Source organism: Martes martes (assembly GCF_963455335.1).
Source record: "Martes martes genome assembly, chromosome: 6".
In the NCBI taxonomy this organism is placed as follows: domain Eukaryota; kingdom Metazoa; phylum Chordata; class Mammalia; order Carnivora; family Mustelidae; genus Martes; species Martes martes.
In genome coordinates, this window is record NC_137893.1 from 100,291,968 (window position 1) to 100,314,910 (window position 22,943).

A 22,943-nucleotide genomic window follows, 5' to 3' on the forward strand; every position below is an offset into this window, starting at 1 on the left:
TTTCCTTTGTTAACTGGGAAGGACTACATTCTCTGGTTCCCATTTTCCCTTCTGGAAGGTTCTTTCTTATCCATCTTCCTCCATAGCCATATCTGAAGGAGGTTTGAGGGAAAATACCCTCCTCGGGGGATATGGAGGTCTCAGAGACTGTATCCAGTTCATAGTTTAAGGCATTAAAAGTTTAGTGGTCACAGACTTTTTGCAAATGGACTGGTGGCTCCTTTGGCAATATAATCTCTTAAAAAATGTGTTATGTTTCTAATTTTTTTTTTTACTTTTATTCAGCTATATGTGCCAGTATCCACAATTTAAAAAAAAAAAAAGTGTTTTTTTGACTTGGGTACTTGGGTTCCAAGTCTGCCATATTTCCTTGATTCCTCACCCCTATGCCCCTCTCTCTCATGTAACGATTAATCTAAACAATAGACTAAAGTGAAAGTGTAAGTGAAAATGTAATACCTTTAATTTGATTTTTGCTGCATAGTTGAGTCAATTTGTTTAACTCAGAATGCTGGGTCTTTTATGATTGGAGATGTTTTTTTCAATCTTACCTCTTACTATTTGGAATCCAGAGGCAGTTAGCTTTCAATGTTGGGTAGTCCTCATTTTTAGCTGATCTCTGCTTGAAGAACCAACCATTTTTCTACCTAGTCATATCTTTATTGTAAAACTCTGCATAGTGCCATCAAGAGTCATCAATTCACACTATCACTCTAGCTCTTTCAAGTTGTCTTGCTCCTTTGGGGACGTTTCAAGGTGCTTGGAGAGATGTATCATAGAACTGTCTTCATGGTAGAAGAAAGGGGAAAACCTTGATCCTTTGGATCCTGTCTTACATTTCTGAGGAGTGGTCCCATGAGCCTTGATTCTCTGGAAATTGTGAATAGTGTATCGGTGAATGCGGAGTGGAGCCCAAAGTACACTTCACGCTGCAGTGACAGAAAATCACTGAAGAGTAAAGAAGAAAGTGTATGGTGCAAAGGCCAAGGTAAACAGTGTCATGTTGCATCTGCACAAAGACAGATTAGGCATTTGGGGAAGCATTTTTATGGTAAGGAACAAAGACAAATCCATACGCATCCATATGCATCGTTGCCTCCTTTAGAGTGAAAGGATACTGGTATCATCAATCTGCCACCCACCTGCCAGACTGTGGGCACAGTGTAGGTCTCTGTTGTTGCTAGGAGGTGTGGTATTCATTACTAGCAAAGATGGATTTGCCTTAGAGAGAGACAATCTATTCTGTGGGGCCCATGCATAACCACTGTCTTTGTCACCACAGCTGCTCTCTCTTCACACTCATTGCACAGGTCTTGGGTGGCTGAATAGGAGGTATGATTTGCTTCCACAAGGTAGATCATCAGTTTACCTTGTTGTTGAGGGCCTACTCTGTAGTAGATACTGTGCAAGGAATTAACCCAAGATAAAAAGATCTGTCTTCTTAGTACCACTATCATGGGTGTCTCCATATGTCTCTTTCCCTCATTTGCCTCACCATGTCTACAATCATCCAGGTTTGCTCTTTTCATCTCTCTAATCAAGAAATTTATTACTTCAGTCTTAACTTCTATCCACCTCCTTCTCTACAAAGTGGACAATCAGATGTACTGCTCATGCTTGGCCGGTGGGGAAGAGTTCCCTTCACTACTATCCTCTAAGGCCACTTCTAAGTGGATCTGTGGTGTGGCAGGTGTCCATTTACAGTTAGCACTGATATACAATGTTCTTCTTTCTGGGAACCAATGATTTAATGGATCTTATAATACTCAGTAGACTATTAAGAGCTATGTTTCAAATAGCAAATGGTCTTCCACTGCAGGTGGCATAACCTTGTTCCAGAGCATGAGGGATCTGAGCTGGAACCCTCTTATTAGGGATTGCCAGAAATTCTATATTTATCTAGAGAGTAAATGAGATTAAGTGGAAAAAGTGCCCTTGACACAGCAAATATTCTGTACGTTTTAACTGTCCAGCCCATAAAAAAACATTGTTTTTGGTCCCAGATCCAGGACTGAAGCATTGAGTGTCTTTCCCTAATGTTTTACAGAGACTACGCACGTTGTTAGGAATTTCTATATTAATGTTTCACTAAAGCCAGCTGGTTCCCCAATTCTGTTAGGAACAATCTTTCCAATGTTAATGAAGAGCCTGATGATCACAAAGGCAACCCCAAAGTATTGAGAAGATGGACATTAAATTATTAGTTCTCAAACCTGTTAATTATCAGAAATATATAGAGAATGTGTTTAAAATACATTTTATCTAACCCAGTTATTCTACTTCAGTGGGCCTGGAGTGGAGCTCAAAACTCTATATTAAAAAAAAAAAAAAATGACCCAGGTGGTTGTGATTTTTAACCAAGTTTGGGAACCACTGCTCTAATCCACATGTGGGAAAAACCTGGTCACCGGCCATAGGTCCCAAAGCCTCTTTTCGCTCACACCTCTCAGAGAATGAGAAACGTCTGTGTTCAGAAAGTCAAGACTAATATCACGCAGCTTTCAAGGTGGTCTGCTTTACCCCAAGTGCCTAAAAACACAGTTGGCATACATTAGCCACTCAATAAATAGCTAATGAATGAATGAACACATGAATGAATGAATGAACCAATGTATACTGTCAGCACTGTCTTCTGAATAATGTTGTTTTTCTTTCCCTGATTAGAACACTTCTAATAATACAGCTTCCTTATTAACAGCCATACTCATTTATGTTTCTACTTAAGCTGGAATTTTCAATTCAAACATTTGACCAAAAGAATCAGGAATTAACAAGACTGGGCTACTACTGTTCACTTGAATAAAAGCATTTCAAGCCCCTTCTGTTTCCCAACACTTTTCTTCTTTATAGACCTATTTTCAAAAAGTCTGAGTAGTAGGAAACTATTTTACAGTTGATCCTGAGATGGTGTCAACACTGTAAATAAGCAATTGATCCTGACACAGTTTTCTTCTTAAATGTGTGTATTTTTTAACAAACTCTATGATATGGTTAGCTCTAGTAACAAAAAGTTGAAAAAAAGTTTATCTCCCAAAGATTTGCAAAAATAGCTGGCTTTTTTGATATATTAATAAAGAAACTCCTAAAAATGTGTATAGCCTTTTGAGACAATTAAGAAAAGAGCCCTTCTAATTTGTACCTTTTCTACCACTTAATTTCCTTTGTGTAGCACTTCTTTCCACCCATCTCTCTATTGACACCTCATCTTAGATATCAAGATTGCTAGTAAGACCCTTTTATTCATTTTTTTCTGCATTCAATGTATAGATTTGACTGCATTTCCTCTTGCCTTACAACATGTCTGTTCCCAGTGAAGTTCTCTATCTAAAAATAACATTCCATTAGTGAGCATTTTACTAGAAAGTCCATTAAACACAACCATATATGTGTAAATGTGCATAATACATAGTTATCTTACATAAAATTTTACACTTATTTTTAGCAAAGTCATTTAAAGATTGTGCAGTGTGGATTCATGAAGGCTCAAACTCATTTTTACATATTCTTAATTTTATTGTCATCTGATCACTGTCTATCTGAGAAAGGAAGAATATAGACTATAAATAAAACAGTAAGCTAAGTGAATTTTGGAAGACATTTCCATTGCAAAAATATTCCCAGCCCTCTCCCACTCTGTGTCTCTCACATGTGGACACACATACACACACATCTTCTCTTATGGCCAATTCACATAGGTTAGTATTCCAGGAGCTTTATGTTAAGTTTTGGCTTTAAATAAATCACTTCACCTAGCCAAAACCACTGACTATTTTTTGGTTTCTATACAAAACTCTAATTTAGGTCCAGTTTCCTTCAAATTCAGTCCAGGTGCTAAAAAAAAGTCTCTTGGTTTTCCAAGGAACACTCAACAGAATTTCTCTCCTCTGTATTCATATTTATAACATAACCTCTAAATAGTCTAGTATTTTGTATTTTCTGGATTAAAGTGGCTCCATAGTGAATTTGTAGTCCGTCAAATTCATAGAGACTCATTTGTAAGTGTATATTTTTCCTCTTGGAAATTAATGATTATTCCTTTAGGATCTTGTTTTTCATTAGTAGCAAACTCTTAAGTTCTTTAGAGAACAGGCATGTATGTTACAAGTTAGCAACGAAAAGAAAAAAAATAAATAAACCAGTTCTTTAGAATGACATAGTTACCATCCAGTGTAAAAATTTAGAGTCATGGTAAATTCTGTAACTTTGGCTTTTATGCTATTTAATTTGTAGTCCTAGAATTCTGGATATTTCTTTGGGGTTGGGGGCCTCAAGGTTAAATCAAGATATTTAACTTTTATTAAATTTCAAACCTAAAATATAAAGGGACTCTTCTACCTTGTTCTTCCTCAGCCCTATGATTTTTGGTTAAAAATCATGATCAGCAGCAATGCCTCTAATAATCAGGTGATATGTTTGGAAATGCTAATATACCTTATTAGAGTACACAGCCATACGGAGACAATATGGCACCAGCATGTGAGGGTTCAAATAATTTCTCTACCATTTGTAAGACAGATAACTGAAAAAAATACTCTCTTTTTGCCACAATTTATTTCCTGTGAAATAGAAAATATAATCAATTCTAACCCAAAGTGTTGGTGCAAAGGTTATATCAGTTAATTTGTGTAATGAAATATCCAGAACATAGTGAAATTCAATAAAATTAACTCTTACAGTAGATTTTGATGGATTTAGAAAATGATATGATGTCACATAGGTGGTATGGGAGACAATTATTTCTAGATTATTTAAAGTATCATGTTTTCTCAAGATAAGTGTCATCCTATCTTTGGATAATTTTAGGACAGATAATGAATTCAGACAATTGGTCTCAAACTTTATATTACAACCACATGTTTTCTAGTTACAATGCAGATTCTGACTCAGTAGGTGAGGGTGGGGTCTGAGATCTGCATTTCTTTTTTTTTTTTTTTTAAGATTTTGTTTATTTATTTGACAGATCACAAGTAGGCAGAGAGGCAGGCAGAGAGAGAGGAGGAAGCAGGTTCCCTGCCGAGCAGAGAGCCCGATGCAGGGCTCGATCCCATGACCCTGAGATCATGACCTGAGCTGAAGGCAGAGGCTTTAACCCACTGAGCCACCCAGGTGCCCCTGAGATCTGCATTTCTAACAAGCTCCCAGGTGATCCTAATGTTTGGACTAGGGATTACACTTTGAGTAGCATGACTTAAACAACCTCTTAAGAATCTTTTAAGAAAAAAAAAAAACCCTAATTTTATGTGTGTTTGTGTGTGTGTGCATGTGCACATGCTCACGTGTATGTGTGTAAAATACTTTATGTGTCTCATATATAACAACCTGTCTACTACTGAGAAATAGACTAACTTAATCGACCTGATACATTTTGTTAATGTAGTAGTCTCTTTTTCATGGACACTATGAATCTTAGTGTCATGAAAGAGTTTAAGTAGATGTTCTTATAATTTCTAAAACTCTTCTTGAATAGTAGCTTAGAACAGTGGTTTTCAAACTTCAGCTTCATGTCAATTACCTGAAGTCTTGTTATTATTGGGTCTTCACCAGAGTTTCTGATTCAATAGGTCTGGGATGGAACTTGGGCATCCGCATTTCCAACAAGTTTTCAGGTGTTGCACAGACTGCTTGTCCAGGTACCACACTTTAAGAACCACTGGCTTAGAATACTCATTGGTTCTTCCTGAAGTCAGCCAGAGTCTAGCAATATTCTCTTGAGTCATCACTATAAGCATACACTTCTGTACTTCTATTGGAGGCATTTCAACATTGGTTGTTTTGAAATACTGTGATATTGTGATTTATAATAAAAAATATATATTTCCTGTTCCTGGCATAGAGTTCCTAAAACACTTGGAATTTCCTGTGACAATAATGATAAAGGTGTCCTTTGTTAATCAGGTGACTCTTGGAAAACCTAAGGATGGAGTGCTGGTTGCCAGGGGAATCAAACAAGTAAGTGGTTAGAGGGTTGGAACTTTCAATATCCACTCCCAGCTTCAACTCTGGAGAAGGGAGAGGGACTGGAGTTTGGATCAATAGGCAATGGCTAGTGAATTCATCAGTCATATCTGTGTAATAAAGCCTCCATAAAAACCCAAAAGGACAGAGTTTGGAAAGCTTCCAGGTTGGAGAACACGTGGAAATTCTGGGAGAGTAGTGCACCTGGAGAGAACATGGACGCTCTGGATTCATTCCCCATGCCTTCCCATATGCGCTTCTTCCATCTGGCTGTTCCTAAATTATATATCCTTTTATAATAAACCAGGGATCCAGGAAGCAAAACATTTCTCCGAGTTCTGTTGGATAGTCTAGCAAATTAATTGAACCCAAAGAGGAGGTCATGGGAACCTGTAATTTATAACCAGTTATTCCGAAGTATAGCTAACAACCTGGACTTGGAACTAGCATCTTAAGTGGGGATAGGAGGAAGGTGTCTTATAGGGCTGAGACCTTAACCTGTGGAATCCGACACTATCTCAGAGTAGTGGTATCAGAATTGAGTTGAATTAAAGGACACCTAGCTGATGCCTTGGGAATTGTTTGTTGATGTGGGGAAACTCTCCCCTGCCACATTGGATTTGGTCTCGGAACAGCAAAAAAAGATACCATCTTAAGAATCATGATTCTTAAATGTTTCAATTTCCTTACCAAGTTAGTGAAGCAGAAGATCTCATCACCTCCCATTTATCCCCCACACAATAAAACATCCCCAGAGTCAATAGCAAAAGAGGCACTGGTTTTGATTAAAGAATAGTGAAATGATGTCTGTTTTTTATTAAGTATGAATAAATTATTAATATATCCCAGATGTATTTAGTGCCAAGACTGTCATGTTATAAATATGAAAAAGTAAACATGGATCACTAGAAGAATGCTCATTGGCCCCCAAATTCCATTGTCCACGTGAAAACCATTGATCTGATGGATAAAAGTCATGAGTCAAAAAAAAAAAAAAACATCAGAATAGTGTCATCAGTTGAGTTTTAGCATACAATATATGGTTTTGAGAAAAAACATGGTATAGAATGGGTGCTCCACACTGAGTGAAATTAGGTTTGGAGATAAAGAGAAGTCAAAGGATTAGGGTGGCAGGGGAGGGGGTGGAATAGAACCCACTAGATAAAGTTACTTGTTTGAACCCTGAATATGAAACCTTAATGTATTTGAGTAAGTCATATTTCCCATATTAACTCTTGTAATTCTAAAGAACACTTTGAATAAAAACAAGCACACACTTTGTCTTGGTAGTTGGAATCTGCATCTGAACTCCTCCACACATAGAATAACCTCAGGACCTATCAGTTCACCCTAGATTTACCTAACCTCTCAAGGATAGCTTTGAGAAAGTTAGACTCTGTTATCAGGTTAGACTAGTGAAATGCTCTAACCTCTTTGATGGTGTACTCGGGGCTATTCTGGAAGGCACCAATCTTTGGTATAGAGAAGAAGAGTCTATAGATTAGCTTCTCCCATGCCCTTAGCTTCGCAGCTGACTTCACTTATAATGGAAAGCAGTGACTATTAGCTGTTGGTGCTTCTAGAAAATTGTCACCTGCCTCAAAGAGACTGCAAAAAGAGTGAAGGTCTAATTGCCAGGAGAAGATCTTTAAAATGCTGTATTAATATTAATGATATTAGGATCTGGACAAACTCATGAAATTAATCCTACTTTTTGACAAACTGCAATGAACATTTTTAATAGATCTGCTTGCACACTCATCTCAACATTGTAAAATGATAACACGGCAGAAACTGAAGCTATAATAGATATAATATCCTTAAAATGAAGGTTTAATAAACATCTAAAGATATTGCTTCCCAGTTTAAAGCTGTACCGTGGCTATGAACACTAGCTTACTTGTTTTTTGCTTACTCAGGGTCCTACAGCCTGAGTATTTACTAAGTGAGAGACATTATTCTATTCATTTTATGTGTCCTGGTTAATTTCCACAAGCAATACATGAAGTAGAGGCTTCTCCTTTTACCCTAGAGGAAACTGGAACACCTAGATGTTAGTAACTTGCCCAAGGTCACACAGAAGACAATAAGTGCAGAATTTAAATGAGGAAATTTTGGGCACCAGAAACTTTGATGTTAAAAACTGTAATACATTATTTATATCTAATGATGGGAAATTTAGAATTGTCAACTGATGCCTTATAACGAAATGATTTTCAGAAAAAAAAACTGGATTTGATGGGAGGCAGTATGTTGTAATATAAAGAACAAGAATTAGGAAACAAGTTCGAGCCCTAACTACACATGGTGGTATTGAGGAAGTCAGTTATCCTCTCCCTAGACCTCTCAGATTTGTTGCATATTAAATTTTGGTAATAGTTTAACAGAAATAGATGACCTCTGATATTAGATGCAGTTATTATTCTCGGATTAGATATCTGAAGATATTTTTGAGGCCAGTGCATTTTCAGCAGACTTCTATGCTGTCTATAAAAGAACGGATCTGAAGTGATTTATATTTCCTATGCCCAAGACTGCCAAGAACTTTTTCTTCCTATGATTACACTAAAATTTTAAGAAAGGGTGTATCATTTATTTCTTTTTGACCTTGAAAAATACTAATTCTCCTCAAGATCTAAATTGAGATTTGTAATAAAAATGGCTTTGTCTAATGTTGGATTATTTTCTATTGTTTCATTGCCCAAATTCTAATTAACTTCATAAATTACATATTCCAGTTTCACTATCCAGTCTTAATAGGGCATGTATCTTTGCTTCTATTTATATATTTAAATCCATACAATTGCATTATTTTAGCAAGGAACATGGTAATTATCACTTAGGGCACATTCAGAATATGGTTTGGTATTTTGCTGTGTACAAATCCAGTAAGTTTGTCATTATTTGCTACTTTGATAGGCACATATGGTGTGTATTGCAGGGTGGGGGGGGGAGGATTTTTGTTTTGATGAATATATGTGTGTAGAGAATCATTGGCTATTTTAATTGAGGTAATTTAAAATCAGATCACAGAAAGAGACCAAGCTTCCTCTCATCTCTCTGAAGATTTGACTATGAAGGCATCAAATCTGGTTGCGCCTTCCACTTTTCATTGGCTAAGATTTCATTCAGGTACTCTGAGGAATAATCTGGAAAGTTTCTCTTAGGACCTTTCAAAATTCAAAACTATCTCAAGGGAAGAGACATGGAGAGGATAGCCCCTAAAGATGTAGCCCACTCCAGTGGAGACAAACACTGGCTCTAATTTCACCACTACGTTTACTTGCATGCAAAAGTTCCCAATAAAATCCAGCTGGTTTAAATTTTGTCTGCAGACCTGAAACCCAGCAAATTTGGCTTGGCTTCCTATTTTGCAGAAAATGCTTCACACGGCTTTAATCTGGAAACACTGAAGTATACGAACCCTCAACAGAAACAACAGAACAGCTGTCTCCTACCTTCACTTTCTCCCACCTCTACCCTTAAAGCCTTGGGTGCTTTTAAAGGAGGGGGAAAAGTCTGCCTCTGAGCGTGAACGATGGTATGAATCACCCATGACTACCTTTGTTGTTTGCTCTAAGCCAGAAAAGAAAGATTAAAGAGTTGCCATTGATGAGTGAGACAACTCAACTTTTGGCATCACTAGAGAAGGAAGGAGCATTTAAGATCGTGGAGGGAAATAAAACAACAATACTGTTACAATTTGAACAATAACAGGTTTCAGTATGTGAAAGCATGGTGTTATCTTTTCCATTTTCCACTCTTGTGCTTTCATTGGCTTCATACAATCCCCTTGTTGCCTATAATTGGGGATGGAGTTAGTGCCAAAGCTGCATAAAATAAGCAATCTTTCCTTTATACTTTCTGTGCATCATGATTGTGTATGTGAAGTCATAAAAATAATTTATTATGAGCATGTGTATTCCTGGCTTAAAGAGCCAACTATTCTTGTGACAACAGTATAATAGCATCACATGTATTCCCATAAAACACCATATGTGGGCACTTAATAGTTATTGCCCTGGCACCTATATACTGGGATATCATCTTAAAGGGAGACCCCTTATATTAAAGAACGCTTGGTACTTAGACAAATAAAATCCTATAGATAAGATAGGTGAGCAAGGAGTAGAGAGTTATTAAGAATTCATTGATAATAACAATCATTCATCTTCCATTAGTATATCAGATTGTCTCAAACCACTTTCTAAAGTTTTTTCGTGGCTTCAGGAAAACCTTTTGCAGATTGCAAACATCAGCAAATATTCTCAGTCTCAAATTTGCAAGAATGCTCTAACATCACACAGATATCTAGTAAACTGAAGAATGGGTACAACATAATTTTTCTTCTTCTCACTCATTACTCTTTGGAAAGCATTTATTTGGGCCATGTGGAACAAGTCACAGTAAACAAATTGGTTTTCAAACTAGATAATAAAGTGCAAAGAATGCCGAAACCTTCTTTGTGGCCCAGTGTGGGTGCTTGATGTTATGAAAGTGTGCCTCTGAAACAGAGACCGTTGTCCATTGTCCCTTTCTTTCCTGCTGGCTTCCAGCTTAGGGCGAAATGGCTTCCTTTGATTAGCACTGAGGATGGAGAGTGGCTTTCCCAGTTCTGATACGCTTTGAGTGTGTCAGAACTCTGGGACTGGTTCTTAACGATTACGAATCAGGTGTCCAGACTCTCACTGTAGGCATATGATAGGGACTTTCAGAATAATTCAACTGAAGAAAAAGGCTAGAGCCCACTAGTTCCAGATTATATGTCTACTTTAGTTGAGAGTCAAGGTGATCTGCAAGGAGGGAAGGCGTATAAATCAGATTGTGGGATTTTCTTCAAAGGGCAGCTTATCTTAGTGACAGACTGCTATGTGTCATTGGGGTCTGTGTAGGAAGATGCCCCTGTTGATGTCTTAAGTTTCTTGAAAAACCATGATTCAATACCTGCATCTCTCTTCACTCACTCTTCTTAGTATAACAGCCTGAAACTCACAATGGTATTTTGTTTAAAGTACATATGGTAGTTATTACATGGAAAATGTACACTAAGCATATGTCTACAACCCTAATAGCTCCTTCCAACACGTCTACGTGGCTGCTTCCACCCAGTCAATTTCTCTCACTGTTCTTTGGCCCAAACTTCCATTCCAGCACCCCTCCTCCTCTACAATGGAAATATTGTTGCTTTGAATTGTTTTGTTCTTTTTTTAAAGTTTTAATTTTAATTCCAGTTAGTTAACATACAGTGTTCTATTGGTTTCAGGTGTACGATATAGTAATCCAACATTGATTGTTTTGTTCTTTTAATACTGATGGGTAGCTGAAAGAGAACTTCTGAGGTATAACATCTCTTATTGATCCAAATAGGTATTTTGTTGTTGTTGTTATTAGTAAAACTGGCTTAGCAGTTACTATCCCTATATCTTGTTATTCTCTACCAACTGCTGGGTTTTTCAAAGGCCTTTACCTTATTAAACATAAGTACCTGGGGGCTCCTGGGTGGTTCAGTTGGTTAAGCCGCTGCCTTCAGCTCGGGTCGTGATTCCAGGGTCCTGGGATTTGGCCCCACATTGGGCTCTTTGCTCGGCAGGGAGCCTGCTTCTCTCTCTCTCTCTCTCTCTCCCTCTGCTTGCCACTCTGCTTACTTGTGCTTTCTATTTCTCATCAAATAAATAAATAAAATCTAAAATAAATAAATAAATAAATAAGTCCCTGACCTCTTCTCTCTTTCTCATTAAGAACTTCTTTCCACTAGCCTATGATAATGTGATTTAGAATTTTATTTCCTTCCTGTCCACTTCCAAAATCATGTGTTTTCAATTCACTATCAATGATTCTCCACCCTGAGCATTCATTTTATCTTCATCATTGGATTAGAAGATATCTAAGAGCAAAGAATTTTGAGAATTTCTCTAAGCTTCCATCACACATTTGTGAAGTGAAACTAGAATACCCCGTTCACAAGATTTTTTTTCAGAATGAAAACATTTAAACTAATATTAGTATCAATGGGGTTTTTGGAGATTTCCATGAGAAAGTGCAATTGTAGGGAGGAATAGAAGGGAAAGCAACGGTAAGAGAAGAAACGAGGATAAGAGAAGAACCAATGGTGGTTCTTTTTCTCTACCCCTTCCTGCTCCTCTTCCTTCCTTTCCTTGGAAAGATCTTCTTGGGCCAATTCACTGAAGTATTCTAAAACATCATGTCGTCTGAGGAACCTAAAAGTCACTTTTCTTTTTTTTTTTTTAAGATTTTATTTATTTATTTGACAGACAGAGATCACAAATAGGCAGAGAGGCAGGCAGAGAGAGAGGGGAAAACAGACTCCCCGCTGAGCAGAGAGCCCCATGCAGGGCTCGATCCCAGGACCCTGGAATCATGACCTGAGCTGAAGGCAAAGGCTTTAACCCACTGAGCCACCCAGGCACCCCTAAAAGTCACTTTTTATTTAGTCCTCTGCATTTTCAATGCCAAACAAAACTCTAAATTATATCATATTTAATAAGGATGTAATTTATTGAGTGAGTACTTTATGCTCTTTTCATATCATCTGGTTTGACTTTTAACAATAAGCATTGTGGTAGGCATCATCCCATTTTAAAGATTAAGGAACAGAGTCTCAGTAAATTTGCCTAAAATGACAGAGCTGAGGTGAGGCAGAGCCAGTTTTGATCCATACCTAATTATAATGCTACTATGTTCTGCACCATTCTGCTTTCCAACAAAAATCTCTTTGTTTTAAATATACCCATCCACTGTCTCTTTTCTCTACAATAGATTCTACTACCTTTTTTTAGTTTTCATCTTCTCACATCTGATTTTTTTCATAGTTAGTCTCCTCACTAAACCAGCTGATTCGCTGACTAGACTAATTGTCCAACTGTGTCTTGATTGCATTATTTCTGTCTGCAAAAGACACCTGTTGCTCTCCATTGCTCCTGCTTTCATCCTTCCCACATGTAAACTCCATCTGATTCCCAAGAACACCCAGAATGCAAATCAGGTCCTACTTCTCACCATTCCTCAAATGCATACCTTTCCCTTAGCTGTCCCTTGTTGATTCCCACCTCACTTTATTTAAATTATTTCCCTTACCTGAAAGCAGATTGAGGACTTCATAAGAGCAAAGTCATGTATCATCTTACCAATATATCCCCATGTTGACTGCCATGGTGCTAGCTCTGAAGTAGGAAGTAATTACTTATTTGGAAAACCTTTACTTGGGTCCAAATCTGGTGGTTTCTGCCACATGGTCCTGTGGACATTCATAGGTGACTAGCTGTAAATGATCCGTGAACTCCTTCTCGTTCTGCTGGAATGGGTCTTGTAAGTAGAGGGCAGATTCTAAATTCTCCATATCTCGTGAGGACAAATGAGAAATTGACTTATGGCAGATTAACTGGCAGCAAATGTGGAATTAATGTTGCATCACACCAACCTCTCTAAGGGGTAATAGGAGTAGCATTTGGGGGTCAGGCATCTCCCAAGCCACAGGCTAAAAAATTTGTTTAACTCCAAGGAATGGAGAACAAGAGAAATTGTGGTATCACTTGCTTGTATATATGTATGCCTAGTAGAGGAAAGGATTATAAATAATGCCTGCATTCAGGAACACAAAATACTGTTAGTCTGATTTTTCTGACTTTCCACTGACTATACAAAAATAGGAAGCTGCAATAAACAGTTTGTGCCTACCCTAAATATATAAATATTTGTCTATCAATCAGATATAGCCATGTTTTCCAAGGGTTTGGTTTGGTTTTGTTTTCCTTTTTTTTTAATGGATTCCTAGATGTATTCCATGGAGAAAATAAATTTAGGTAAAGTTTCCCTTCTACTATAGAAAACAAAACAAAAAAAACACTAGAAAACACTTGCAGCCAGGACATAATTTATTTTGTCTAATCTAAAATTTTCCAAAGTAATTTGTTTATGAGATCTTTAATTTGCCTCACACATAAATGGGTTCTATAGAACTAGCATTTCATAAGAAACATTTAGACAATTCTGCCTCTTCTAACAAACTTTGAATTTACTGTGTCGACTTCAAGTCAGATTTCTGAAATAAGAAATGCCAGAAGATTCTACTTCAGTGAATTGACTCAAGAAGATCTTTCCAAGGAAAGGAAAGAAGAGAAGGAGGATATAAAGGGAAAGAGGTAAAGAGAAAGAACCATCAAAGGAATTGCTTCTCTTATCCTTGCTTTCCCTTCCATTCCTCCCTATAGTTGTACATTCTTTCTCACAGACGTCTCCAAAAACCCTATTTATACTAATATCAGTTTTAATATTTTCATTCTCAAAAAATTCTTGTGAACCTAGGTATTCTAGTTTCATTTTACAAATGAAAGAACTGAAGCTTAGAGAAATTCTCAAAATTCTTTGTTCTCAGATATCTCCTAATCCAATGATCAAGATACTTATTCTTTGTCTATCAGTAAACAAACCTGATTGTTAGAATTAATTACTAGGCAAATAGTTTCTTAACACATTACTGTTGATCAGTAACAATATACATTCATTGATGATTTTTCATTTTTATTTATTTCTTTATTTTTTAAAGACTGGCTTATTTATTTGAGAGAGAGAGAGAGAGAGAGAGAAAACACAAGTAAGGGGAGGGACAGAGGAAAAGAGGAAGAGAGAGATTCCTCAAGCAGACTCCCTTGAGCACAGAGCTCTATCCCAGGATTCTAAGATCATGACCTGAGTCAAAATCAAGAGTCAGACACTCAACTGACTAAACCAACTAGGTGTCCTTGAATTTTCATTAAAAATGATAATGATATGTGAAAAATATGTGATTTATCTAATGACCCTTTGTCAATGTCAAAGATAAGAAAAAACTAAACATTATATAATCACACACTATACATGATGATACTACACATTGACAGATGTGCTATATCAAAGGTAAAATTGCTAATATACACTTTTTGGCCATTAGATAATTGCATAGGCATGGCATTATGATAGCCATATTACATTGTAAATTAGATAAATCTGGTGTCTAATTTTAAGAAGTTTGCTATCTAAGGAAAGCTAACTACATATATCATACTTTTATATTTGGCTTTCTCCCCCAAATTTGTAAGTTTATGTCCAGGGAAGAGATACTGCAATTATATACCTTTTTTCCTTTTTAAAACTCAGTAATTTATGAAACTTTCTGAATTATCTCGTCATTCCAAATGTCTATGAAGACTTTCCAAAATGTATCCCTTTTCTTCATTTTTTTTTCCTAGCTCTCTTATCCCTGGTGTTTTCAATCAGCCTATGAAAAATTGTGTAAGCTAGCCAGGTGAAGCCTTACACATTTTCAAAACAGTAGACATTAGGGAATCATTCAGTTCCAAGTAGAGATATCAGTAGATATCAAGTAGACAATTAATGTATTGCCACATATACTTTTTCATAAAAAAATTCTATAAGAAACCTCCATATAGGAAAACAAAAACTTATGAAGTTGTAAAGTATTCCCATTCTTATCTTACATTTGTCTCATTACAATCTCTCGTAGTGCTTGTAAAATATAATTCAAGGTAAAAATTACTCTTCAATTTTGGGAACACATTTTTTTCCAATAAATTCATTCCAGATAGAGGTACTTTTTAGACAGTGGGGTTATTTTATATTTTTATCTGACTCAGGTTGTATCAATGTAGACATAGATTTTAGCAACCAAAGAAATAGCCAAGTCTGATTTTAAACTGTTACAACTGATCTTTTGTGCATTATTCTTTGTGTGCCCTTTGCCTGCTGAATATGCTGGAAAGCTTTATGTATAGTCTTAACTCTACATCTGTAAAAACAGAAAATGCTCATACTGATAACATAGTCTAAGATAATTGCTCTGAAGATTGCAGCATTTCTTTAATATTTCTGTAAAATGTCAAAGTTAAAGTGGTTGATTTATTTCATTACATTGAAAATGATGAACATATTTCAGTAGGGTTTGCAAGTTGAAACATCATACAGATGTATGTGAGTCATTTCAGAAGCTTTATTTAGGTGTGAGTCACCTCTTCTTTTGTAGATTTCAGCAGCAGAAACATATGTGATCGTGAACATTTGCAAGCAAGTACTACTATGAAATATTTCTCATTGTGCAACACTATCAAATACAACTTGTCCCTATTACTTTCCAAAATTTATCACTTAATCCAGATGGCTGCCACATTGGAAAACACTGAAAATGCTTTTGCATAATTTTTGTGACCTCCACAGGGTAGATTTTACATATAAATTGTAGAAGATTTTGCTATGGATTGTATCTTCACTATTTACCAACTCTGACCTTGGATAAGACAACTATTCTGAGTCTGAGTTTCTTAATCAAGTTGAGCTAGTAATTCCTATTTGGTAGATGTTGTGAAGTTTAGCAGTGTTTGTCAAAATGCCTTTTAAAGTATTAAGCACCATATATATAGAAGTAAAGCATTTTGTTTATTCTATGAGTATGCGCATGTATTTTTCCTTGTGTGTGTCTGTGTTTATACACTGTATATACTGTATATACTCTATACACACACAGGCACACACAGAAAATATATGTCCTGCTAGCAGCATCAACATCAACTGGAAAGTTATAAGAAATTCAGAATTTCTGCCTCATCCCAGACTTACTAAGTCAGAATTGGCATTTTAAGGTAAACCAAGAGCGATGTTAAAGTTTGGAAAGCATTGTTCCGTGTAATCTACTTACAGTCTGATCTTTCTCTCTTTCCACCAACACACACATATATATGTAGCAGCCAGAGGGCTAGGCTAAGAAGGTGGATTTATCATCATGAGTTGCTAAAAGAGAAGTCTAGGAAAGTACTTTATATTTTAACTAGAACTGACCATCAATAATAGTGGAAAGATAAAAGATATTAAGTGGCTCATTCCTGGAATAGTGTTTACTGCTGTCAATAATGAGGCAGAATGGATCATTGCATTTAAAGTTTGAATTGGATAATCTAAGACATCTCATCAATTTTGTGATTCTACTATACATGCATACTTATATATTTATTGATATATATTCTAAACATGAATATTTAATTCCTATCTCCAATCTGTATCTTTAGATCTGTTTTGTATGAGCCCATAGGTGACAGATATTTTTAATTTCAAGATTTAAAATTGCTGCCTCCTAAAACAATCATAGTATATTTATGCATATTTATCATATATAAATCATAGAGTGTTTATCTAATCTAGTGTTGGCTATTATGTAGCAATGCATAATTTGCATTCTAATTGCTTCCTCACTTGCTATTTCATTATTTGGGGAAACTATTGAGGAAAATGTGAACAGCTGAGACTCATTATAATCTCTAAGCAGTCTACTAGATGTGTGGGTAACACTGTTACTCAACCAAGGGCCAAAGAACTTGACATGCCAGACTTGTCAATACAGTCAGTTACTAACACAGAGCTTTTGGTTCATGACAAAAGATCAAGGCAAATCTTCTCTGGTGCATACTTATTCAAATATGTGTTTTTTGCTTTTGTTTTTGTTGACATACAGAAAGCTGTATATATGTAATGGATAGAGCTAGATGAGTTTGAAGATAAATATACATGATGAAACTCACATCACCACAGTCTATACCATAAGTATTGTCTATTACCTCTATGAGTTTCTTCCTATCCCCTATTTATTACTATTCTGCATGTGTGGTAGGAACATTCAACTTAATAGCTGCCCTCTCAGAAAATGTTTGAGTGTAAAATATAGCATTATTAACAATAGTCTCCATGGTGTACAATAGTTCTCTAGGACTTACTCATTTTGCATAACTGAAATTTCGTACCCTTTGACTATGTTGGAAGAGGCTATCCAGAGGACATTACTGCTGGTTAATCTGTGAATTGTACCAGGGAGACTGGAGGCTTCTTGCTCCCTCCCTTGTTCTTGGAGTTTACATTCTACTCACTGTTCCCATAGCCAGAGCTGTTTCAAGGATGCAGTCTTGAACAATGTATTGTTGTTGAGACCATATGGACTATAGATGCGACTGAACCCCATTTAAGACCTCTGTATAAACTTTTAAAATTCTAGTGGGTGAGTGCCAAGATCTACTATCTTGTGACTGCCCAAGTCAAGTCTCATATATAAGTTCCCTTGCTTATTAAAACAACCACCTAACAATCTGGAGGGGCCTGCCTCTTTCTTCAGTCTTTCCTTTTCCTCTGTGTATGGAGAACCAGTTAACAGATTTCATTTAGGGAACTCCTGAGGTTTGCAAACCAACAGGCTAATACTGCTAAGTTTCCCTTTCCCCCTAGCACCTGACAAACGTGTTTAGCCATACATAGTGCAAGAAAAATCCAAGACAACGTCTCGTCTTCTTTGAATTTGTCAACTAAATGAATGAAGACGCTGCATGTTATTATTTAGGGAAAGCATGTTATTTGGTCAATTTACTCTTTACAACATACGTTTTAGCAGCGATGTTATACTGTCATCGTATGGGTTTAATACCTTGGTTTATCATGTTATTAATGTGTTGTTTTTTCAAACTTAAAGATGTTTATATATTTTTCTTTCTCCCCAGCTGCAATGCTTCTTAGATCCATTTTGGAAGGAGATTTTTATACACTAATGATAGAAAGGTCCATGATACATGGAATCTCACTACTGATCATTAAGTGAAAAAATTCAAAACTCGTTTCCAATTTGGGAATTGAAATATCTTCAGATGACCATATGGAAATATTGATCAAATTAGAAATAGCTCCAACCCTTGGATATGCAAGAAGGTCATCCTTGCATTTTCATTCTCACTGGAATTTTGTCGTGGTATTGGCAGTCTTTTATTTAAAAATGGAAAGAAGCCAATAACATTTAACTACGCTATGTGACATGTTAGCAATTTTTAAAAAGCTATAAAACACATTTAATTATTCTATGAAAATGTTCACTTTGTCAAGATTTTTCTTCCATGCAGACTTGTATATGTAAATAGAATTGTAATCAAAGATTTACAAAGTTGCGCTACATGATATATTTAATTTCTATTTCAACTATTCTGACATTTCTTTTAAAATCATTATTTTGTATCTGATCTATCGTATCTTTATTTATGCATTTACCATTTCATAAGAATTATAAAATGTAAAGTTTTAGATCCCATCAGCTCTCAGCCACTGCTGCACAAGGATTTGGAAGAAAAAGAAAAAAAAAAAAGAAATGATCACATCTCTGTAGTCATTTGAGGAGAACACTATTTAAATTTGTTCTTAACATAGGGCTGAAATTAATCTTGATTTCCCGTCAAATGTACAGGGATTTTACAATATAGTTCATAATAGTATTTAACTCCTCTAGGGTATGAGTTAAGATAAACAAGTCACTGACAGTGTTTATCTATAAATATAGCAGATGGTGTGGGACTGAGGTTGGTTATTAACTCTGCCGACTTTAATTTCATGGTTATAAAACACTGTAAACCTCACTGTTTATAAAAGGCAGGGAAGAATCTCCAATGGGCTTCAGTAGCCAAGAAACCCTCTGTAACATTAATCTCTCTAACTGATACTCGGTATCCTCCTAGGGTGCAATATTTAAGATTGTGGAGTGATTGCTAGACACATTAAAATTTTCACTGGGATCATTAACTAACATTTCTGTCATTGATCTATTATAACTTTGTTAATGAGTTCCATGTGAGTGAAATTTAGTGAATGAGACGATTCTTTCTAAACTTTGGTAGGTGAATGTTTAACAATTACCTTAGGCAGATATATTTAAGAGGCAGCCTAATTTGTCAGAATAGTAACATTTTTTCGTATGTAAAGATGAATCATGGTACTTAACTAGACCAAATGTACTTAGGGATAGAATTTCATAAAGGAATACTATAGCATCATTCAAATAATTAGCCAATGTACATTATAGACATCTACATGTAAGCCATGGATCTGCCTCAAAATGCCATAGAATTTTTAATTTAAAAGAATTAAAACATAGCAGAATGCCATAGAATTTTTTTAAAAGCAAAACTATCCTTCATATTCTGAAGTGATTTGAATATAAAATTTTAATATAATTTGCTTCACCAAAATCTGTAAGATCAACTTGATTAAAATTAATTCTTCCCCAAAAAAGGAACCACTAGTATAAAAGTGATATTATTTGAAATAGCTCAGTTTTCCCATTCCAACTTTATAGTGAATAACAAAATGTATTTTATGACCACAAAATTGAAAAAAAAAAATTCACACACTCTACCTCTATTACTTTTGCTTTTAGAAGAGATTGATTTTTCAGTTTCTAAGAAAGTCAGACTTCTATAAATATGATAACCCAGTATGTAAGTCTGGAAATAAAAAAATTTTTAGTTTAAAAAAATCTTAAACTAAAACATGTTCACTGTATTAGAGAGTTCAGACTCCTTGAAAATGGGTTTTCTAATAACAAAATCTTCCCTTTTCTACCTCTTATGTTGGCTTCTTCTCTTGGACCCATACTGAGAGCTTTGTTATGATCTGAAGTCTGTCTCCTCTGCTTTCTGCTGATTATTCCTCACTTAGACCTCAAATCTTGGCTTTGAAGCAGCTGGCTTGTGTACAGCAGCAACTCTTGGTGGAGAAAGGACTAGATGGGACTATTGGTAATATGTCTTTCCATCCCCCTTCCTACTCGGAGCCTCTTGTCACTAATTGTCATCAGATGTATGATTCCACTATTTGATGCACTCATTTCTACAAACAACAGTCTACTCAGACTTTCAGGTCTCAAAGGACATTAAACAGAGTGGACAGTCAGTCTCTCAAGGGGAAACTTTATCTTATTTCCCCCACCCTTTTTTAAAGATTCAAATCCTACCTGAATCTTCATCATCAAAGAAATTGGTTATTGGACTATTGGTATATTTAACATTCATATCTGTGTTGAACTGAATCAAAACTAGGGGTGAGTTCACTTCAAAGTTATCAATGAATGTCACTAAAAATGAGTCCATTAATTAGTTTTAAGGATCCCATCTTTTTGTCTTGTGAGTTGTGAAGTGAGATAGAAATGTGTTTAGCAAAATGTTGCCACAAAAACTAGGACCATAGAGTGGCTTTTCCATAAGTGCGACCCTTTCCCATAAGTGTGACAAAAGCTAGTTGACAACAATAGAGAGGGAAGGGATTTACAAGAGACAGAGTAGGGAAATAAGGAAAGTTGGATGTTGAAGTCTGAGGGTGAACAGAGTGATTGTTTTAGGGACTTGATAAGAATTTATAAATACAGGGGTGCCTGGGTGGCTCAGTCAGTTAAACATCTGCCTTCAGCTCAGGTCATGACCTCAGGATCCTGGGATGGAGCCCCACCTCAGGCTCTCTGCTCAGTGGGGAGTCTGATTCTCCCTCTCATTCTCCCTCTGTGCTCTCCCTCTCTTTCTCTTTCTCAAATAAATAAATAAATAAAGTTTTGTTTGTTTGTTTTAAGATTCATAAATACAAAGTGTTTTAGGGAAATGAGTTATCCTTAAAAGCACATTGGAACAAGGGTAGATGGAGAGGAGAAGGGAGTTGAGGGAAATTGGAAGGGGAGGTGAACCATGAGAGACTATGGACTCTGAAAAACAACCTGAGGGTTTTGAAGGGGCAGGGTGGGAGGGTGGGGGAAGCAGGTGGTGGGTATTAGGGAGGGCACAGATTGCATGGAGCACTGGGTGTGGTGAAAAAACAATGAATACTGTTATGCTGAAAATAAATAAAAAATTTAATTAAAAAAAAAAGCACATTGGAACAATCACTCCTGTAAAACAAACAAACAGGAAACTTTTTAATATCACAATGGGTAGCTACAAGTTGCTGATTTTTAGCCCTGGTCTATATATAAGGTACAGTGAACTGTCATAAAGTATAATGTACTTCCCTAATTATGGTTTTGGAAAACCAAAAAAACCAGCAATCTCTGTAAAGAAATTATCTGATTAAAAGGTGGAAAAAAAAAAAACCCTGTTAAAATGTAAGGAACATGCTCCTGCTTTCATCCTCATCTATCAGATTTTATTAAGAGAGCATCAGAAATAAATTGCTACTTTGTAATATAATATAAAACAAATTACAACCCTTAGAAAAAAGTTATGTATGACTTTTAAATACTCTAATTTAATTTTCATTATTTTCTTTCAGATTATCTGAATCTGTCTAATGTCAAAGGCATGGCATTGCATAAAAGAAAACCTGCAAAGGAGATAACTCTGAGTGGATTTCATTCCCCTTTCAATGGTCAGTTAAAAATCCATCGTCTATTTTTACTATTTATTCTCTCTCAAAAATTCAGTAATTGTTTTTTTAATCTTTCGTTTCTAGGAGAAGTAATCTATGCTGTCATGTGCATGACCGTCACCTGTGGAATCCTTCTCCTGGTTATGCTCAAGCTGAGGTAACTGGAGACAACTCAGAAGGGAAGGGCTGGAACAGAATCGGCCTGGTTACAGCACATTTCACAATGGCAGACCCTACAAAGGGCCTGAGAATGAAAGCTTCTCCGTTAAGACTTACTAAATCATTTTTTAATGTGGGATAGGTCCATGGAAACATTACTCTAAGTCTTCAGATGCAAGAGAAATGTGATCAGGGATTCTTTTTTCTTTAGTGTTGCATTTTAGCAGCACATGTGCATCGTTCCCCCCAATTAAACTGTTATCAATCTTTCCCCTGGTTTTCCTACAAATTCCAAGTTGAACTTTGCTGCATTCCTCATTCAAATCATTTGCAGGATTGATCAGCTTACCTAACGGAGCTGTTGTGGACTTTGTTCGGTTTGTATTTATCTGAATATTTATCTGAAGATGTCCTCTTTAGTTTCTTATATGCTAATAAACTGTATTCATGTTTTAATATACAGTTATTAAAAGAAGCATTTAATGAGACTTCACAGGGTACCCTTAGAAACACTTATTACTATTTCCTCACATTAATTCACTCTTTCCAAATCTTTTTCCTTGGCTGTCCTCTTTTCTGGAATGCGGTAATGCTCCAGCAAACATGTGAGACTT

At 36.1% G+C, this 22,943-nt stretch overlaps 1 protein-coding gene across 1 annotated transcript in view; it reads left to right on the top strand.

Moving 5' to 3' along the window:
- The window catches only part of GFRAL (GDNF family receptor alpha like), a gene marked incomplete at both ends in the record, with an annotated part of 57,194 nt that overhangs the window by 32,034 nt on the left and 2,217 nt on the right, over positions 1-22,943 (top strand). Inside the window, 2 exons of the mRNA XM_080805922.1 lie at positions 22,075-22,170; positions 22,255-22,327. Coding sequence (XP_080662048.1) covers positions 22,075-22,170; positions 22,255-22,327 — 169 coding nt within the window. The remainder of the gene's footprint in view (positions 1-22,074; positions 22,171-22,254; positions 22,328-22,943) is intronic.